This window comes from Phoenix dactylifera, chromosome 10 (genome assembly GCF_009389715.1).
Source record: "Phoenix dactylifera cultivar Barhee BC4 chromosome 10, palm_55x_up_171113_PBpolish2nd_filt_p, whole genome shotgun sequence".
NCBI classification, from domain to species: Eukaryota; Viridiplantae; Streptophyta; class Magnoliopsida; order Arecales; family Arecaceae; genus Phoenix; species Phoenix dactylifera.
In genome coordinates, this window is record NC_052401.1 from 5791703 (window position 1) to 5812756 (window position 21054).

Sequence of the window (21054 nt, forward strand, 5' to 3'; positions counted from 1 at the left end):
CCAAGCATTTAAAGGTTTTACAACAGACAAATCACCCTGAATGGAAAACATCAGACACCTGAATCTGGGTGGCAGGATCCCACAGCCAAGACCTGTTGATATCAATCATCATTAAAGTTTGACTAATAAATCAATACACATAGAGGCAACAATTTAAATACAATATATCACTAAAGTTTGACCACAAGCCGCAGAGTGCGCTGTTTGTACCTAGTGTCTTCATGTAAAAGATTTTAGTTTAAACATCTGTATCCCTTTAAAAAACTAATATGCAATACATACGGGATCCAGGTGTTATTTGACGGGGGGCATACAACAGAAGTCATTTATCACTGCCACAGATGTGACAACTGCCCCCGCTTCTTCCCTTTTTTTTTTTTTTTTTTTTTTTTTTTTTTTTTTTTTGTGTGTTGTTGTTGTTGTTGATACAGTAATAATTGTCACGCCCCAAATTCGGTTCATGACACGGCCGTATTATTGCCAAGTTAAGCATACAATAACACGCAGCCACTTTAAAACTTCAAATTGTAAACAACTATATTCATGAAAGTCATTAAATGTTCATGTATTAAAATCCATACAAAGCTTCTAAAAATAATATCAGCATTTAACATTCGTCTTTTCCATAACCCTGAAGCATGTTACGCTCCTTGTTCCTAGCATCTCCTATTCATCTGTGAGAACATAAATAAATGGGTATGAGCTATAAAGCTCAGTAAGTAACCTTGCATAATCTTATCTGATCAAGCATAATATTTTTCATACTAGTGCATTAATTTAAGAAACTAACAGTTGTAACAAAGTAAGCATTTCATATAACAAACCAGTCATAAAAACTATTCATGTCCATTTATGCAACTTCATAAACATGGCTATGCATCATGAAACTTTTGTCATTATCCCATGCTTTGAAATCCGTACTCATCATTATTCATGCTTTAAAATCCGTACTCATCATTATTCATGCTTTGAAATCCGTATTCATCATTATTCATGCTTTAAAATCCGTACTCATCATTATTCATGCTTTGAAATCCGTACTCTCAGATGATAGTGCAGCTATGGTCACTATTATTACCCGTGACAGGGCCATAATCTTTACCAACTATTATTTCCCGTTGGCAGGGTCTAAGCCAAGCTATTATAACCCACTGGCGAGGGCCGTATGCCGAGCTACTGTAACCCGCTGGCGAGGGCCATAATCTTTGCCAACTATTGTTCCCCGTTGGCAGAGTCTAAACCAAGCTACTATAACTCGCTGGCGAGGGCCGTATGCCGAGCTACTGTAACCCGCTGGCGAGGGCCATAATCTTTGCCAACTATTGTTCCCCGTTGGCAGGGTCTTCTTCCAGTTACTATTACCCACTGGCGGGGGTCGTAAAGCCAAGTTACTTTTACCCACTGGCTGGGGTCATATGCCTAGTTACTGTTACCCACTGGCGGGGGTCGTACATAGCAATCTGAGAGTTCTTTAAAACATATCATGCTTTTCATAAATCTTTTCTCGTAGGTACATTGGAGAGTGAATAATGGCATCATGCTAAATAAAACTCATGATCATGCTGAAAACTTCATTTTTCTATGCATCTTTCTACAACATCATAATCATGTGTATATACTATAATAATAATCATGATCCAAAATCATATAATCATTTGCTAACATATGCTTGATCCTAATTTTGTGAAACATAAATATTCATATACAATTTCATAATCAAATAGTCGCAAGTATTTGATAATACATAAGGTTATATCAGGGTTACTTACTTTTCCCCCAATTCATATACACAATTCAAATTGCATAAATAAGACGTGTTCATCTTATAAAACATGATACATGATCCACAATAAGATTAAGACATGTTACTTACCTAATTCACCCACCAACCTTGGGTTTGAGTGCCAATTCTTCAATTACCTAGCAACACCATTAAATTACTTGTTAATTACGCATTCGACTTCATTTAATCACTATCTTTCTTAATTACCCAGCTTACAATCCATCCATAGGACTCAATTTCATTCTTAGGTCTCTATCCTGGTTCAATTTCCAATTTAGGTCTGTTCAATTTTCTCCATTTGGGTTTGACCCAATTTCTGATTTTGGTCTAACAATTTTTCTGGTTCAGGTCAGACCCAAGTTTGGTTCAGGTCTGGGTCAATTACATATTGGTTCAGATCTGACTCAATTAATTCTGGGTTTAAGAATATTGGGCTCAGACAAGGCCCAGTCCAGCCTCGGGCCTTTAAAGCTCGGTTCATTTGAAGCCCACCGCCGGAGTCAGGCCCAATTCGACCCACATCAATTTTTATTTTATTTTCCTTTCTTCTTTTCTTTTCCCTTTTTTTTTCTTTTTTTTTTTTTCTTTTCTTTTCTTCGTTTTCTTTTCTTTCTTCTCCTCCCTTCTCGAACCTTCTTCTCCTTTCTTCTTCCCTTCCCGATCCCCTCCTCCTCCTCTTCTCCTCTCCTCCCATGAGGCAAGGGGGTTGAGCTCGGGAGAAGGTCAACCTGAAGCCGGCGGTGCTGCGGGCAACCAGCGGCGCCTGCGGCGGCCGTGGTCCGACCGGCAGCAGCCGCGGCCCGGCTGGCCGCTCCTTTCCTCCATCTCTGGTGGGGAAGATGGAAGCTCGGGCACCGTCGAGAGGAAGGAAGGCCTCAGTCGCCCCGATCCTCCCTCTCCAAAGTTCTCGACTACCGGATCTAGGACCACCTTCACCGGACTTTTTCTTTTCTTCATCCTTGACCTCTCCTCTTCTCCTCCTTCCTCGGTGGGAGAAATGGAGCTTGAGGTCACAACTGTGGCCGATCATGCCAACGCCGACTCAGCGGCCGAACACCATAGGTTGAGTCTTCCCCCTCCCTTCTCTTCTTCCATTTCTTTTTTGTTTTATTTCTTTCTACCTCTGTTTTTATCTCGTGGCTAGATTAGATCTAAGCTAAACAGGATACAAATCATGAGGGGGAGAAGGGTTTAAGGTTTTACCTTGCTCCGAGGAGGAGCAAAGCAGCTCTTTCGGTAGCTTGATCACTTCCCCTGGCGCCTCAGCCTCCTACTCCGACGGCATCACTCCCGATCTGCTTCCTTTGTAACAGAGATGGGAGTGAAAAGTGGAGGAAAGGTAAGCGATAGAGTCCCTCAGTGAGCAAGAGTCTCACTACAGAAAATGTGGGTTTTGCCGACCATATTTTCCCGACGCTAGGGGAAAGCGTCGGGAAAGGTTGGCTCAGCGCCAACCTTTGCCGACGCTTTGATCTAGCGTCGGTAAATCTGGAACAATAACGACGCTTTAGAGCGTCGTTACAACATTGAGAAACAACGACGCTTTTAAGCGTCGTTATAAAACATCCCTAGCTACGCGCCGTCGACCTCCTCCTCCTCCTCCTCTTTGTTTTTAACGCTCGCTCGGCCCCCTCTCCTCATACTCTCTCGGTTGAGCCCCATCCCTAGCCCCGATCGGCGATCGACGATTCCGCTTCTCCGCCGCCGTCGACCTCGCCGCCGTCTGAGGTAAGCCTCCCATTCTCCTTCTCCTCCTCCTCCTCCTCCTCCTCCTCCTCCTCCTCCTCCTCCTCTTTGTTTTCTTCTTGTTTTTAACGCTCGCCCGGCCCCCTCTCGTCATCCTCTCTCGGTTGAGCCCCATCCCTAGCCCCGATCGGCGATCGACGATTCCGCTTCTCCGCCGCCGTCGACCTCGCCGCCGTCTGAGGTAAGCCTCCCATTCTCCTTCTCTTCCTCCTCCTCCTCCTCCTCCTCCTCTTTGTTTTCTTCTTGTCAACCAAATCCTATAGGATTAAGATTCTCCTCCGCCTCAGCGTCCTTCCTGTCGATGTCGTATTGGAGCTCGTTGACGACGGCGTCGAAGGTGCGGAGGAGGTTCTGGTTCTCCTGCACCTGAGCCTGCAAATGGGACATTTGAGGGGAAGAACCGGCCTAGGGCTAGGGCCAGGGTTCTGGAAGTAGCAGTGCTTCAAGTCGGATAGGCGGCGGAGGTGGGAGACCGCGGCGCGGTCGGCAGAGTGGACAACGTCAGGCAGGAGGGGGGAGTGGGCGGTTTGGAGGTGGAGGTAGGCGGCCTGGAAGGAGGAGAGGGTGGCGAAGAGGGCGGGGATTAGGGTTTCGGGGTCAGGCTTCGGGGTTTGGGGGAGAGAATCGGGCTTGAGGACGACGACGCGCTGGCCGGTGATGATCTCTTCGGGGGCGGGGTCGAGATCGACGGCGGCGGAGATGCTCTCCCTCTCCTCCTCCTCCTCCTCGTCCTCAGCAAAAAACTCGATGGTTTTGGTTTTGAAGGCTAGTGCGAATTTCTGAAGCATTTTGGGAGAGAGGAGCGGTCCGAGTCCCACCAAAGGGTCAGAAAAAGGGCATTGGGATGGAAGGATGAGCTCAGGAGCGAAGGAGGCGGCTTTTTTTATCTTTTTGCTCTCTTTTTCAAGTTTCTTTCTCTATCTTTGCCTTGGGAGTTTTGCTTTTGCTTTGGAGTGGGGCGAAGGAGAGGGGGGACTGAGGAGAGACGAAGGGTTGTTGGTTGGCGAGACCATAGTAAAAGCCCAATAAGCCTTTAAAACGTGATCATTCAATGCAACAGTAATAGAGAAATTCACGAATTCCTTCCAGAGAGAGAGGATAGGCTACCTGAGCTCCAGCGGAATTGGAATTTCTTATAGGATTAAGATTCTCCTTCTCGCCGTCGTCTGAGGTAAGTGATCCTTTTCCAGGGTTGTTTCTTCTTTTCCTTTTCCTTTTAAGGGTTGCTTTTTTATGTCATGTGCAAGATGATTCTTCTTCTTGTTCATGAGTCCATTTGACATGCCACAAATCTGATGGCAGACTCTGTCTAATTTTTGGTTTTAAAGAATTTGTCTAGATCTTAAGATTAGGTCATGTCTATAGTATATTTTGCTCAGCTGAAGCTTTGGCAATCAGTTGGCTCAACTACTGAATCATTTTTGTTCATGATGGGAACATTTTTACACTCCAACCTCACCATTGTCTTTTCACATTCTTATGCTGTATATCAGACAGCTGAAATCAGATGGATGGGTTAGTTTAGTTGAAATACTTGCATTCAGTCTTCATTCCATATGACTGTTAATTTTAAGAATTACCATCAAATGACAGCATGAAGGGCTGTTGGCTTGTGATCATCACATTAGAAGGGCTCTTCGGATCCCTGAGTTTGGCTACTTTTCAATGTTATTTGCCAATAACTTGATCCTTTAAAGACCCTATGCATTAATTTCTGTATGGTAATAAGTTTAAGAATGGTGTTAAGGGTCTGGCATCAAAGTTCCAGCTAATCAACCGAGCCAACGATGCTCTTCTGCAGAAGTATTTGGAAACCTTTGTACGGCTGGAAAGATTTTAGCTGTCTCAGTGCTTCTTCTAAATCTAGGACCAGCAGGGAATGAAGCCCAAAGCAGCTTCTCATTCAAGGGCATGGAAGAATTTTCCTAAAGAAAGGACATTGAAGAATTCTTAGTTTTTCTAAGAGTTAGGCTTTCATAAAAAAATATACATGAAAAAGGTCTAAGCCTAATACTCCTTGAAAATGAAAATATTATATAACAGAAGTAGATGATTAGAACAGAGCATGTATAATACAACAGAGAATATATTTACTAAATTTATGAAAAATTTATTGATTGATGATAGCCATCCATTAGAATATTTTATGTAATTATAATGTATTCTTGTATGAGCGTGATGACTTTCGTATTTTTAGTTTCTAAAATATTTTTTTCTTGTAGGTTGATGATACTTCATCTACTCGTAGAGATGATGATGCCGACCCTTGATATATATTATAGATTGTGTACGTAGGAATTTGACTTGTATGTTTTTAGAATGTTTTTGAAGTACAATGTAATCAAATATGATAATATGAATGTAATCAAAGTTCTTGTTTGTGACTCGTATTTTGTTATATATGTGATTCAGTGTATTTGTTTCTATTGTTTTGTTAGAATTTAATGTACACAAGGTATTTAAAAATTACTTTGTTAGATATTAACTAAGGAATTTGCATGACGCGTTTCACAACTGTTTCACCAGCTTTGTCATGTTATCTGCTGTATCTCTTCAGCAATGATATATAATTTCCTTGGTTTTTAAAATATTACAGCCTCATTGGAATGATTTGGATGTAAATCAGCATGTGAACAATGTCAAATACGTTGGCTGGATTCTTGAGGTACTTCAGATGCCATAGCTCATAGACTGATTTCTTATTACATATTTTCGGTTTTTATGTGTTTATCTAATTTCTTTACACATTGAACAGCTTTGCCAAATGTGACTTTTGTATAGTGTGAGTATTGAAATGCTCGTCTGTTGATTTTCTTAGTTTTCATACTTACAGTGTTTACTTCAGCATCAGCATCTTATGCATGGATAATTCTTTATGCGTTTGGACATCCACCAATGTAACATTAGCTATCATGGCTTGCATTTGTGCAGGATGTTCCATGAGCTTTAATAGAAATTTAGCTAATCTTGCGGGGGAAGTGTGTATATATAACTTGTTTCTAACTTTTCTCAGATAGATGGCTTGTATTTTTTTTTTATTCCTTTTGAGAATATAGCGGTTATTCACCATCACTCAGGTTTGAACCCGACATCTCTCACTTGGAAAGAAAGGCACCAAAGCTGGTGGTAGATGGCTGTTATATCTGATGCTGCTATCTTGTATAAAATTGTTTCTGGTGATTCATCAGTTTGATGGCGTTTGGATGGTTAAGACAATTCTGTATTATAATCGTATACGTACTGCATTTTCATAAGATTTCTTATTTTGGACCTTCCATTTGCTCCTTTGGATCTTCCCTCTGCTTCTCTAGTTGTATTGCTGGTACAATCTGAAGTTCCCTGAATCTATGTTTCTGGTAGAGTGTTCCTGTATGGATGTTGGAGAGCTACGAGGGAGTGTGGGAGGGATTATGAGTCTCTCACCGCCGCCTCTTCCGACCACGTTGATGGCTCCCCCATTGTGTGCCGGCATCTTCTGTGGCTCGAGGATGGGTCTGAGATTATGAGGAGTCAAACAGTGTGGAGGCCTAAGCAACACGCTCGTGATATTGGGAACATGGGTCTATCCCGACGCTTTTAAGCGTCGGAATATTAAAAAAACACGACGCTTAAAAGCGTCGGGATAGACCAACGTTCTCGCCGTTTATAAGCATCGGATTATTAAAAAACAACGACGCTTAAAAGCGTCGGGATAGACCAACGTTCTCGCCGACGCTTATAAGCGTCGGAGTCTTGTAAAAAAAACGACGCTTAAAAGCGTCGGGATAGACCGACGACGCTTTTTTGACGCGTCGGGTTAAATCCGACCCACGCCCACCTGCCCGACGTGTGACCCACGCTTTGTGAAGCGTGGGCTGGGAATTCGCCGACGCTTATAAGCGTCGGGAGAGACCAAAAAAAGCGTCGGGAGATATCCTTTCTTTTGTAGTGTCTGTGGGTTTTATAGCCTTCTTCAGGAAGAGAGAGAAGGGAGATCCGCAGTATCAGTGACTGTTGGGTGGTTATAACCACCTGGCTTCTCTTTCTTCCCGAAGCTACCTTAGTTTAAATCCCAAGATGGGCCGACTATGGCCTAGGTTGACCCATCTGGGCCCAATACTTACATTCTTTCCTCCTTAAAAGAAATTTCGTCCTCGAAATTTTACATATCTTAATTTCTAAACAAATGAAGGTATTTAATCTTTTATCTAACATTCCACCAAGCTTCCGCTGCGCAAATTTAATCGAGCCCGACATTTCTAAGGCTTAACAATTAACTCCAACTTTCTCGTTGAAGTGATAAAATTCTTAAACATAACATCTATAAGAATAGCTTTCTTAGGGGAGACGACATCACATAAAGACTGGTTCAATTCTTATAATGTGCATTATAGAGAGTTAGAAACCTAAAAGATACAAAAGGTGTCGGAAGATTTACAATTAATTGACACCTGGCCTTCATGGCATTATCTAGGATGATATTTGTCACTATTTGGTCATTTGTACCAGCATTCTACTGAATCAATGCAAAAACTGAGCTTCCGATTTAGTAGATTCCGAATCATTCTTCTTTTTATTTGGACAGTCCCGTGCGAAATGTCCATGTTGACCACAAATGAAGCAGACTCCCATCTTCTTAAAACAAGGCCCCCCATGAGTCTTGCCACAGTAGGTACAGGCCTCAAACCTCTTCTTCTTATTTGTATTACTTTCAGGGTTCCGTGGCCTGTCACTTAGACTTTCTATCATCTTGGGTCTCTTCTGGTCATCCCTTTCTTTTTCTGATCTCTTCAATTCGGCTTCCAATTTTAGAGCCCTTTCCAATACATCCTGGTAACTTGTGAAAATCAGAACGGCCAATCTAGACCTGATCCCATATCTCAGACCCTGTTCAAACCTATTAGCTTTACTTATCTCTTCCTCCATAAACTGAGGACAAAACCTGCCCAATTCATTGAACTTGCTGGCATATTCCAATACTGTCATATTCTCGGTCTGTTTCAGGGCCAAAAATTCATTTTGCTTCACCAATCTCATTGACTGAGGGAAGTACTGATTGTAAAATTTATCTTTGAATTCCTCCCATGTCAGTTGTTCACCATTTCCTTGAACAGCAGCCTTCATAGCTATCCACCAGAACTTGGCGTTTCCTCTGAGCATAGGAACCGCCAATTTGACCTTGACCTCCTCGGGAAATTGTAGGGCATCATACATTTCCTCTATCTCCCGAATCCAAGGCTCCGCAGCCAAGTAATCAGCACCTCCCTCAAACATTGGAGGATGCAGCCTCCGAAATTTCTCATAATAGGTATCGGTGGACGATACAGGTCAGCAGGAGAGCTGCGTCTGCTGCTGCTGCTGAAGAAGCTGTGCCACTACCTGACATACCCCAGCAAGATCTGCCTGAGTGGCTACAGCATTTGCAGCTGGCCTAGCTGGCATGTTGGTAGCTTCTTGAGATGATGCTTTTACTCCTTTTCTTTTATAGTTAGCCAGAACTTCGTTCTCGCTATCACTCATCGTCACCTATCAAAATATAGTATTAATCATTATTCATTTCATCACATTATATATATATATGTAATTAAATGTATATATATATATACAAATTTTCTTTTATCATTATTATTATTATTTATTTATTATACAAAATATAATTATTGTTCTTACTGTGACTCCAATTATGTGTAAGCTAATTTAGCTGCCCATTCCCATGATTAATTTTAAAAATTTTTAAATTATGGTTAAATTTATGCTCTGATACCAAATGTCACGCCCCCGCCTCTGAGAGGCACGTGAGGCACCTAGTGCCCACGTGGGGGCCACATGAGGGAGGAACACGGGGCTCCCCTGCCAGATATTGTCCGGTTCTGGGGCTTCACGCAAGCGTCCTTCACCCCTCCCCGGTTTTGTTTTCCACCCAAAACGCGTCTGCAGGATTTGGAGACACTCGCCTCATATGCCCAGGCTCTGGAACGAGTCTTTCCGATGTGGGACTATTGGGCCTCACACCCTTCCCACCATCGGACAAGAGCCGTCCTCGACTCTGATACCACAAATGTCACGCCCCGAATTCGGTTCATGACACGGCCGTGTTATTGCCAAGTTAAGCATACAATAACACGCAGCCACTTTAAAACTTCAAATTGTAAACAACTATATTCATGAAAGTCATTAAATGTTCATGTATTAAAATCCATACAAAGCTTCTAAAAATAATATCAACATTTAACATTCGTCTTTCCCATAACCCTGAAGCATGTTACGCTCCTTGTTCCTAGCATCTCCTATTCATCTGTGAGAACATAAATAAATGGGTATGAGCTATAAAGCTCAGTAAGTAACCTTGCATAATCTTATCTGATCAAGCATAATATTTTTCATACTAGTGCATTAATTTAAGAAACTAACAGTTGTAACAAAGTAAGCATTTCATATAACAAACCAGTCATAAAAACTATTCATATCCATTTATACAACTTCATAAACATGGCTATGCATCATAAACTTTTGTCATTATCCCATGCTTTGAAATCCGTACTCATCATTATTCAAGGAAGGCCTCAGTCGCCCCGATCCTCCCTCTCCAAAGTTCTCGACTACCGGATCTAGGACCACCTTCACCGGACTTTTTCTTTTCTTCATCCTTGACCTCTCCTCTTCTCCTCCTTCCTCGGTGGGAGAAATGGAGCTTGAGGTCACAACTGTGGCCGATCATGCCAACGCCGACTCAGCGGCCGAACACCATAGGTTGAGTCTTCCCCCTCCCTTCTCTTCTTCCATTTCTCTTTTGTTTTATTTCTTTCTACCTCTATTTTTATCTCGTGGCTAGATTAGATCTAAGCTAAACAGGATACAAATCATGAGGGGGAGAAGGGTTTAAGGTTTTACCTTGCTCCGAGGAGGAGCAAAGCAGCTCTTCCGGTAGCTTGATCACTTCCCCTGGCGCCTCAGCCTCCTACTCCGACGGCATCACTCCCGATCCGCTTCCTTTGTAACAGAGATGGGAGTGAAAGGTGGAGGAAAGGTAAGCGATGGAGTCCCTCAGTGAACAGGAGTCTGTGGGTTTTATAGCCTTCTTCAGGAAGAGAGAGAAGGGAGATCCGCAGTATCAGTGACTGTTGGGTGGTTATAACCACCTGGCTTCTCTTTCTCCCCGATAGGGCTGGAAGTGGGCCGGGCCGGGTCGGGCCAAACCCCTACCCAAGCCCGGCCCGAATTTTTTTTCCGGGCTTCGGGCCGGGCCGGGGCCCGAAAAATTTTTAAGAAACAAGGCCCGAGCCCGGCCCGAGCCCGGCCCGAGCCCATTTGGGCCGGCCCAGTTGGGCCCTAACCTGGGCCGGCCCGTTTGGGCCAGCTCGTTTGGGCCAGCCCGATCCCTAGCCCGGCCCAAAAAGGAAAACAAGTCTTTGAACAAGCCAAACAACCTATAATATAAGAAAAAGAAGGCATGCCTACAATGCTGCATCAAAAAGGATAAAGAGACTAACCAAGATGTTAGGAAGCTTTACAGTAACTTTCTCTCAGTTTTGGTAGTAAGAAGGGCCACCAAGATGATTTCTTGATTGCTAGATATAGTTAATATGTGTAGACAAAATCTCAAGAGACTAACCATCTGGAGGAATTCATTCCAGGAATGCACTTTCACTCCAGAGTTAGTGGCAGCATCAATCTGTTCCCTTGTTGTTGAAGCAAATGTAACAATCGCTGTGATCAGATAGAAGTCAGCAAGATGTCAGCCAAAGACGTTTAAACAACTGGGTTACTGGAGTACACAATATCACTATTCAGAACTTTTAATTCACACATTTCAGTCGCTGAGCAGATTTGCAATCGGCAGATAGAATCTGCAAAACGAGAGTTGGTTTAGAGTTCAAGAACAGAACATGCCATATGGTCGAAAAATAATGCTCAATGCCAAAGGAACCAGAATATTGGAAAGAAAGTACTAGATGCTTACTTCTTTCATGTTCTTATCTTGGACAAAAACAACATCAACTTCAGCATGCTCTATTATGTAATTGATAGCCCCTGATCCTGTTGCCATAAAAAGGCTGAGAGGCATTATGATAGAATATGTTGAATATTTAAACAGAATGCTATGGAAAACTGGATGCTTTTTTTCTTTTTTTGCAGCAACAAAAGCGGAACATCCATCAATGTAAAAATGGATTAATAACAACATAAATAACATCTTCTCAAGTTATAATTTTAAGCTTAACACAAAGCATCTTGATCAACCTACCGGGCTTCGTAGAGGAACATCAAGGTATGATGCAATAAGCAATACAGCCTGCAAAGCAAGGAAGAAAATAAATAACAAGCCGACCCTGATAATCGATGAAATAGAATCTCCTGAGAAATATTTGTTTCATCTCAGTATACACTCCAGAAACCAAGAAACAGCAATAATATGAAAGATATTAAAAATGAAACATTGATCAATAACAATTATTGGGACATTCTAAAATCACTTGAAGACCAAACCTGCCACCCAATTTTCTGCTCTTCTGGAACTACAGCTGGTTCCATGGTTCATCATAAAGTCACTGAAGCAACCCAGCAATGGATAATAGTGCACTTACCTTTAAAGAACCACAAAGAAACAGTAGATATACGGATCAAAATTCAGCTTTATAATGTCATTCCCCTGAGTGGTTCCATATGCTGCTCTTGTAAACATACAAGCAAAAATGTCGACAAGCAAACAACCTATTCAACTTAAATCAAATATAAGATGGAACAAGTAGGCAATCAGACAGATCATTAACAAAATAGCATCTGATGGTTTGAAGATAACTTGCAAAAAAATTCATTCCATGCAACCAACTGCAACGATACAACTGAAACCAAACAAAAGGATTCCATCAAAAACAGGAAGATAAAAAAAATCATCGGCCTGAAGTCGTTGTTCCCTGCACAATAAGTTAATAACTAGATCTGATGAGGGTATCGTCATTCAGTTCTCCGAAATTGCCCACTCCAGGAGTCCAGGGTGTCGTCATCTACATTCAACGTTACAGAACTCGAGCAATTTGCAACTGTTAACACAAATCAATCATAAATGTTTAAATTATAAGTACAATAAGCAAATAAAAAATATTAGATAAATTTAAAAGATTTATATACCTTCATCATATTGTTCACGAAGCCAATCTTGGGTACACACTAAGGCTTCTACGGTAGAAGGGCTCAAAGAGCTTCGATACTGATCCACAACTCTACCACCAGTGCTGAATGCCGACTCAGATGAAACAGTGGAGACTGGAATAGCTAGAACATCTCGAGCCATTCTTGATAGTATAGGATAGACTGCTGCATTGCTCTTCCACCAAGCCAAGATGTCAAACTCTTTATTCTCCAAATCAGGAAGTACATCATCATCCAAATAACTATCCAACTCGGATCTCTTAGAGCGTTTTGAAGAACTCTGATTTCTAAATTGAGCAAAGTCCATACCAAATTTTTTTTTGGAAGAAACTGAACTTATATCACCTTGTCCACCAAAATTAGATGTTCGCTCACTTGAACTCATAGAGGGATGCATTCTTGTTGCATCTACATACTCATTATACAATTGAAAAAGACAAGCACGAATATCATCAATCTTTTTCTTGCACTCCTCCAACTCAAATGCCTTTTGATAACAAAATTCTACAAATATCAACTTTGATCTGGGATCCAAAATAGAAGCAATTACCAACAAATTATTGCACTGAGACCAATATTTGTTAAACTTCTTTAGCATCTCATTTGTTAATTGCTTTACTGTTTCATCAGTATCGATACTTTCATCCATCAACAAAGCCCTAATTCCCCAAACTTCTTTTAGGTATAAATTGGATGTGGGATACTTACAACCAGAAAATACTTTAGTGGCATCAAGAAAGGCTTCTAAAAATTTAAGAATTATAGAAGCCTTTTTCCATTCATCATTGGTGGGGCATACACATGAATGCTCAGTTGCATATCTAATAAGAGCATCTTTATAACCAAGTGCATCATGCAACATTTCATAAGTAGAATTCCATCTTGTAGGAACATCCAAAGTGAGTCCTTTTCTAGCAGGAAGTCTCATATGCTGTAGAATTTCATTAAATGCTTGCATTCGAGATGGGGATGCAGAGACATATCTAACAATTTCTCTTATACATTCAATAGCTTCATGAATGATTTTCATTCCATCCTGAACCATAATATTTAATATATGTGCACAACATCTAATATGACTGTACTCCCCACTAAACAACATTGAAGCACAAAAGTGATCTCGGAGCCTTCTCATTACAGCATCATTTGTGCTGCAATTATCCAAAGTAATAGCACATATTTTATAATCCAATTCCCATTCAACAAGACATTTTTTTACAGCATCTTCAATTGCAAAGCTGGTGTGAGGGTATGGAAGTTTCTTGAAACTAATAATCTTCTTATGCAGAGTAAAGTCAGAATCAATATAATGTGCTGTGAAAGAAATGTAACCGATTTTCTGATTTGATGTCCAAATATCAGTAGTGAAACTAACTCGAGAACTTAGGTTCTTGAATACATCATGCAATTTTTTCCTCTCTTCTTGATACAAAGCCATACAATCATGTTTTACAGTCTTACGTCCCATAATTTTGAATAATGGCTGAAGAGATCTCATAAAATCCAGAAAAACAGTGTGCTCAACAATACGAAATGGAAGCTCAGCACATATGATAAATTTTGCAAGAATTTTTCTATTCTCTTCTTGATTGAATTTGAAACACTTTATCGGATCTTTTGAACTTGGTAGTAAGAGCAACTGATTAGTCGGATTCTTTTGATACTTCTTGCAAACATTTTCAAGATGGCGTTTTAGATGACTCGTTCCTCCTTTAGTGCTCCCACTTAAAACTTTTTTACAATATTTGCACTTAGCTATTGACCCTTCAGAATTTTTTTCCTCGATAAAGTGATTCCATACCCAAGATCTTTTTCTAGAAGAATTGTCACAAACATTTTCAGAAGTATCTTCATTTATATCATCCTCATTCCTTAAATCTTCAACAGTCTCATTTTCACCCACTTTAGAATGAGACATTAGTAAAAATAATCTGCCCAAATAAAAAAATAAACATCACAAATTTAACCTATAACAAAAAAAATATCATTTAATCTATAGCAATAGGAATACCAAAACTAATAAAGATAATGGAATACCAAAACTATAGCAATAGAAATACCAAAACCAATAGAAATGATTCATGTAAAGCAAGATTAATTACTAACCATTGACAATTTATTTATCACAATGTAGCTTCATCATGCCTCAAACAAGAAGTTACAGTCTTACAGACATTTATAAGTAGATACAATATGACCTGTCACTCTGTCAGATACTAAAATTTACAGGTGCACAACATTGCAGTTAACTCAAAGATTAAAAATATTCTAATAAGAGTTACATACTTACATGTCAACCTCAATGACAAGTGCACTATGTAGCCTGAAGATGTAGAATGTTATACCGTATACAGTAACCGTTAAAATGCAACAGAAATACAAAACAATTTGCACCATATCCAGAAAATATTGCAAGGAAAAGAACCAAAAATTTAACATAGGCATACATCCATGGGCTTGCCATTTGTTTATAGGCTAATTTGAGAATCTTTCCCATTGTTTTCATGTCAGCAATAGCCACTAACAATGTATAATATCCAGAGTAAACAATTTTCAGTGAAGTTTCTCGGTGATGCTAGCTTGGAAGTACCGAAGGTCCAAACTACCAAAACCAAAAGGCAAAAACTGACATTCAAAGAATCAAAATTGATAGAAATTCAAGTGAAGCTTGCATGAGCGGACTAAATGCCAAATCCCAAAACAAATAAAAATAACGGAAGATTGTGATGGACGGTCGAAGAGCCCTCAGATCTAGGGTTTCCCCGCTTCGCCGAGCTTGGACGGTCGACGACGATGGCTGGCGACCGGCGACGAGCTGACAAGAAAAAGCGAAGAAACCCTAGCTCCACGCCTTCGCCGCTCGTCCACTCTGCGCTTCTGCAAATCCTAACCAAAACGAAGGTAATCGTACCTCAAAACCTAGATTCGCCGATGATAGGGTGGTCGGGACTCCTCTTCACCACGACGGACCGTCGAAGAGATGAAGATCTTGGACGGTCGACGACCGATGACGCCGATGATAGGGTGCTCGTCGCCTCGTCGCCTCCACCGGCCACTGCTCGTTCGCTCAGACCGAAGAAAGTAGAAACCCTCGTCGCCTCGTCGCCTTCAGTCGCCTCGTCGCCTCCACCGGCCACTGCTCGTTCGCTCAGACCGAAGAAAGTAGAAACCCTAGCTTCAGTGCTGCCCGCGATGTCGATTCAGGATTTAGGGGATTCGGGTTTGGGCCGGGCGGCAGACGGGCCCGCGATTCGGGCTGGAGGTGGGCTCTGACTTGGACGGGCCCGGGCCGGGCCCATGGTATACCCGAGCCCGGCCCGAAATACATATGGGCTAAATCATTCAGCCCGAGCCCGGCCCGAACTGTATTGAGCCTAGCCCATAGCCCGGCCCGCGGGCGGCCCGGCCCGATGGGCTTCGGGCCGGCCCGAGCCCACTTCCAGCCCTACTCCCCGAAGCTACCTTAGTTTAAATCCCAAGATGGGCCGACTATGGTCTAGGTTGACCCATCTGGGCCCAATACTTACAATAATATTATCGTAATTAAATGGAAGCAAGAAACACACAGAAAAAATGTCACGAGACATACAATTACAACTTCGAGTTTATTTTTAAGGTTGCAAGCCTCACTAAATCCTTCCTCAAGATCTTACCTGCAGCATTCTTTCCTATTGAATTCACAAACAAAACATGATGGATCCTTTTGTATGGTGCAACCTGCACCATCAAGAAAAAAGAAGCAAGTTATTGTGAAACCTCAAGCCATTAAAGAGAGAACCAGACGACAAGCTGGATTTTTCTCCCTCGAATATACTTAAAATTATGAAGATGATCGAGAAAGAAATACCTGTTGAGCCACAAATTCCATGAGTTGGGACTCACTGACAGTGCTATCGAGCAGTCTGACAACAAAAGCCACGGGCACCTGACCTGCTTCTTCATTAGGGTATCTGCCACAGCAACAAATATACCTTGCATGTTGGTATGTAAAGCAACTGCTAAAATAATATGGACCCCTTTATCATGGCTGTGAATGTAGCCTGTCTAATTTATCATTTTTCTTCTACATTTTTGCTATGGAGATGATAGATTACTCACGGAACCACAGCAGCTTCGATGATATTTGGATGTGTTTGAAGCAAGTGCTCTAGTTCTGCAGGAGGGACCTGGACCATACAACTAGCATGAAGAAACTTGGTTTGTCCGATGTATATTGCAATAAATTTATACTTGTTTAAAATTTTGCATGACAGTTAAATAAGCTGTAACGAGGATACGCATGTGATAGCAGAAGGTAGTTTAATAACATAATAAGTATCTAGCGCACATTGAAAAATTCTTTCGCGATGATGCTAACAAAATATTTGAGATATCCAATTAAGGATAAATCATAGGGAGGCCACGAGTACCAGTCAGATATATTTGGTAAATCTCATCCAAGGTTGGCCGCATCGGTATCGAGATCTGTTCTGGTCGGCATCCGGTACGGATCGGTATTGGTTCGAACTGAGTTGAACTGGACGGAACCGGACCCCCTAGCCAGAGCCAATCAGGTTCTAGCCCCCTAGGGGCCGAAACCATTTTCTACTTCCGAACCAATCCGGTCGGAGACTGGATCGGCTCGGTTCAGCTTTCCTTGATCCCATCAGACACAATGCATCCATTCCACATGAGACCTAAATGATAGAAAGTCAAGGAATTGCATGACAAGACTTTGAATTTTTGAATCCATAGTACTGTCAGTTTGAAAGTAGTTTGAAAACACAAAGTAGCAGCCGAATGACTACTTGCAACACAAGAAGTTTGCCGGTGTTGAACTACTCAGATGCTGTTGCACTTTAAGAATGCAATGCACAGGACATCATTAAAATCTGAATCAAATTAGTGGCACCTTGAAAGCATGTGCTATCTATGCTGATGGCTGTACATTGAAGAATATCTAGATTTTCAAACATAGTATACAAGAGATGGAAAAGTCAACATATCATTCTCACCATGGATTTGGCTCAGAAAAAAGAAAAAGTTCTGCTTCTTATTGCACATGAATAAATGTCTTCATTTAATTTTCCCCTTCAATTTGTAAGCTAATACAGCAGAACTCACTTATCACTGTTAAAGCCTGCTGCATGAGGGCCAATATCATAAAAAACATGAAAACAAAGGGTGGCAAGATTGCAATGAAACTGGAGGACTTCTGTGGATACTAAATTCTAAATCTAATCTCAACATTGTGTCCAGCACATGCATTTATAAGTGGAGCAAGCAAACTCTGTAAAGCAAATGGGCTTCATTTATTGTTTAATTTGCACAGTTATACCTCCTTTGACTACAGTTTCTTTACAAGCCAATGTCGACCACAGGACTGCTATTCACATGGGGTGTTTAATGCATGACTTTCAATTAGGTCTAAGGTCCAAAGATTATTCAATTATCTAAATTGTCAGTTTTTTGTTGAACCATTTCTTAGTGTTTCCTCATAGTCTTTCCCTAGTTTTATCATAATCTAATAAAAAGTATTTTTTGATAATTTATAGCGAGTAATAAATAATAGAGATAAATACACCAAGGCTCTCTCTTTTTCTCTCTTTCTTTCTTCTTCTCTCCCTCCGACGTCAGTTTCTCGTTTTGGTTGCTGGAACTGTCCCGGTCCGCCGCCGGTACGGTTCGGTACACCTCGAATTAGGCACAATTCTGCCGACCATGATTCTACTGTTGGAATTTGTGTAAAGTGTATTTATGAAAGCATCTCTTAATAGCTATCTCTTCGCGTTCCATGCATTCATGGGGAAGGCCAACAGTTTATGTCTCTTAGTTTTCTATGTTGCATTTAATATGTCTCTTAGTTTTCTATGTTGTAATTAATGCATGGGTTGGATTATGTTCCATCCATGGCTATATATCTATAGTTGTCATGTAATCCTTTAAAGATAACCAGAAAAACACAAGTTTAGTTATCTTATCTCCACTATACACCTTGGTTGTTCTTCTACTGGTTGGCGTTCTTGGGCTATTGGTGTTTGTTCACAGCTACCACTCTTAAGTCTTTAGGATTGATGGTTTTCATTATTGATACTGGGTTCTTTTAGTTTGGACTGGGAGAATTTGACATGTTGCATATGTTACACTTGATCAAGTCCCAAGGCTCGTACAAAAGGTAGCCATTTGCAGCTTTGATCTCTAGAACTCTTGATTAGTTAAGTTATCAAGATTCGCAGTTACAAAGAATGGAGCTAGGGACAGGATCAAATGAAACAATAAAAAAAAACAATAAATGCAAAACAAAGGAAGATCTATGGAAACTAGAGAAATGGGGTGAGAGGGAGAAAGCCAAACAAACAGGCAAGAACTACATGGCTTAAATATCTAGGCAAGAACTGCATGGCTTAAATATCTAGGCAAGAACTGCTTAAGAGCCATCCTAACCTGACGGGCTAGGATGGCTCTTAATTAAGCAGGGCTAAGAGTCCATACCACCCCTCATAAATTGCTGATCACTTACATGTTCACATGTATTTAGTCCTTAAATGCTAAAATCGGTCCATTTTGACTGAAAACCGATCAATTTTATGAAACCATCTACCACATTTATTCGTTACTGACTCAAGAGAACTACCGTGCATGCGAGAACGTATGAATAGTCCATCTTTTCTTTTCTTTGCTAAACAAAAGTTCTATTACTATTGCCTAGCATATGAAGAGCCGGCAAAGCCCTCATCAAGCTCTCGATGTTGAATAAACTAGGAAATTTTAGACTTAATATGTCCTAGGTACTTAATATCAAGTTTTTGTGTTCTTCAACAGATTTTTTTAAAATCCTGCCATATCACATTTACTTAGAAAATGTTGTTTCTTGATTTCATAGTAGAGATGTGCGTCGATCATATCTTTCCTGCTACATGCTAACATGACACCCGTAGTTGATTTAGACTACCATCAGCAACATAGAAATGTTTTACTTTTACATGCCATCTTGATATCCTATTGATAAGGTGCAAAGAACGGTAGAAAATAGTTTTTAATAGTTTTTTTCCCTCTCTTGTTTTTCCGTTGTGCTACTTATTGATTAGAAGGAAAACTAATGGTGGCCTATTTAGGTTTAAGGGCATTTGTTGGCTAGTTGAAAGGTTGATGTTAATGTGGCCTACATAGGTTTTAAGGGCATATCTTGGCCAGTTGGAAGGTTGATGTTAATTGACTTCTTTCAATATACCTAATGATTATATGATTTTAAAATCAAGTGGACAATACGCTGAATTGAAAGTCTAAACCGACCATGAAATGCATTGTGTTTCCCATGTTTTATTAGATTCTGAAACAGATGGAGCAAGATTAAGTTTCAAGGAGCACCGACGGGCTCACTATGATGAATTCCGTAAGGTGAAGGAATTACTATGGACGAGTTCCCTTATAGATTCTGAGGCAGACGGAAGCAGCAATGGCCAGAAAAAGGGTGAGAACTCTGTTAGAATATTGAGCATTATGGGAGTTAAGGGTTTAAGCCAAATTAAATGTGAGACCCACTTGTTCAATTGAACGGATCTAAGTGGAAACGTATTCTACTTTTTGAGTAGAATAACGTGATATATTTACATGCTCAAATTCGTTAAGTAGTGAATTAGATAATTGGCTTCAAAATATCAAATTGGTAATGGATTATTGATGGAAAAATATGAATCCCACATTGGGAGAACATATTTTAATGAATGGTTTACATACTACAAAGTTGGTCTAAAGGGTGTGACAGAACAGTTTTTAAAACTGTCATTTGTCAACAGTTGTGTCTGTTCAAGGCATTTTATTAACTTCCGAAAACTCAAGAAAGAATCCGCTCAAGCCAATTTGATGAACAAAACCACAGATGAGTTTTCATATATCAATTTATCTACAGTTGTCTCTGAGGTGAACCTAGTAGGAGGGAATCCTAAGAAATGGTGGGTGGACACTAGAGCTACCCGTCATGTGTGCTCAAATAGGTCTATGTTCTCAACATACAAACCACTGGAGCATAGAGAAAAACTGTACATAGGAAACTCCTTAACTTCCAAGATCGAAGGAGAAGGAAAGGTGATTCTGAAGATGACTTCTGGCAAGGAACTGACTTTGAATAATGTGCTGCATGTGCCAAACATTAGGAAGAATTTGGTTTCTGGTTCTTTGCTGAGTAGGAATGGTTTTAAATTGGTGTTTGTGTCTGACAAGTTTGTACTAACTAAGGATGATGTGTATATAGGGAAGAGTTATATGAGCGATGAGCTCTTTAAGATAAATGTAATGATTGTACTCCGAAAGGAGATTGTTAATGATAATAAAGCTTCATCTTCTATTTATATGGTTGACTCTCCAAACATATGGCATGGTAGGCTAGGGCATGTTAATTTTAATTCTATTTGTAGATT

The 21054-nt window shown here is 40.7% G+C and overlaps 4 protein-coding genes and 3 long non-coding RNA genes across 9 annotated transcripts; 2 read left to right on the forward strand and 5 right to left on the reverse strand.

The window, feature by feature from the left end:
• Positions 1–511: 511 nt before the first annotated feature.
• On the reverse strand, positions 512–3511 carry LOC113462920. Its single transcript, XR_005513679.1, has 3 exons — positions 2987–3511; positions 1874–1920; positions 512–674 (listed from the first exon to the last, which is right to left on the reverse strand). It is a non-coding gene; the product is annotated as an uncharacterized LOC113462920 (long non-coding RNA).
• Positions 2413–6806, forward strand: LOC103700051. 2 transcript variants are annotated; one of them, XR_005513677.1, is made up of 3 exons: positions 2413–2845; positions 6126–6194; positions 6607–6806. It is a non-coding gene; the product is annotated as an uncharacterized LOC103700051 (long non-coding RNA). The 2 variants fall into 2 exon arrangements; XR_005513676.1 differs by having other exon boundaries at positions 2414–2845; positions 6126–6806.
• Positions 6807–8029: 1223 nt separating this feature from the next.
• Positions 8030–9028, reverse strand: LOC103699180. Its single transcript, XM_039131098.1, has 2 exons — positions 8888–9028; positions 8030–8773 (listed from the first exon to the last, which is right to left on the reverse strand). The coding sequence occupies exons 1-2, from the start codon at positions 9026–9028 to the stop codon at positions 8030–8032; spliced, it is 885 nt and encodes a 294-aa protein (XP_038987026.1).
• Positions 9029–10070: 1042 nt separating this feature from the next.
• LOC120112171 lies at positions 10071–11578 on the forward strand. Its single transcript, XR_005513678.1, has 2 exons — positions 10071–10258; positions 11143–11578. It is a non-coding gene; the product is annotated as an uncharacterized LOC120112171 (long non-coding RNA).
• LOC120112169 (long chain acyl-CoA synthetase 1-like) lies at positions 10801–11580 on the reverse strand. The gene is made up of 3 exons (XM_039130879.1): positions 11469–11580; positions 11316–11355; positions 10801–11215 (listed from the first exon to the last, which is right to left on the reverse strand). The coding sequence occupies exons 1-3, from the start codon at positions 11571–11573 to the stop codon at positions 11016–11018; spliced, it is 345 nt and encodes a 114-aa protein (XP_038986807.1). The 5' UTR covers positions 11574–11580; the 3' UTR covers positions 10801–11015.
• A 677-nt stretch (positions 11581–12257) lies between these two features.
• Positions 12258–15364, reverse strand: LOC120112168 (zinc finger BED domain-containing protein RICESLEEPER 1-like). The gene is made up of 2 exons (XM_039130878.1): positions 12638–15364; positions 12258–12549 (listed from the first exon to the last, which is right to left on the reverse strand). The coding sequence occupies exons 1-2, from the start codon at positions 14574–14576 to the stop codon at positions 12464–12466; spliced, it is 2025 nt and encodes a 674-aa protein (XP_038986806.1). The 5' UTR covers positions 14577–15364; the 3' UTR covers positions 12258–12463.
• An 827-nt stretch (positions 15365–16191) lies between these two features.
• On the reverse strand, positions 16192–17119 carry LOC103700523 (OPC-6:CoA ligase-like). Of its 2 annotated transcripts, XR_003384338.2 has the most exons (4): positions 17068–17119; positions 16757–16824; positions 16506–16608; positions 16338–16375 (listed from the first exon to the last, which is right to left on the reverse strand). XR_003384338.2 is itself a non-coding variant. In XM_008782453.4 (3 exons), exons 1-3 carry the CDS (start codon positions 16831–16833, stop codon positions 16250–16252), a joined length of 306 nt encoding a protein of 101 aa, XP_008780675.1. In that variant the 5' UTR covers positions 16834–17049; the 3' UTR covers positions 16192–16249. The 2 variants fall into 2 exon arrangements, 1 of the variants encoding a protein (XP_008780675.1); XM_008782453.4 differs by lacking the exon at positions 17068–17119 and having other exon boundaries at positions 16192–16375; positions 16757–17049.
• Positions 17120–21054: the final 3935 nt, after the last annotated feature.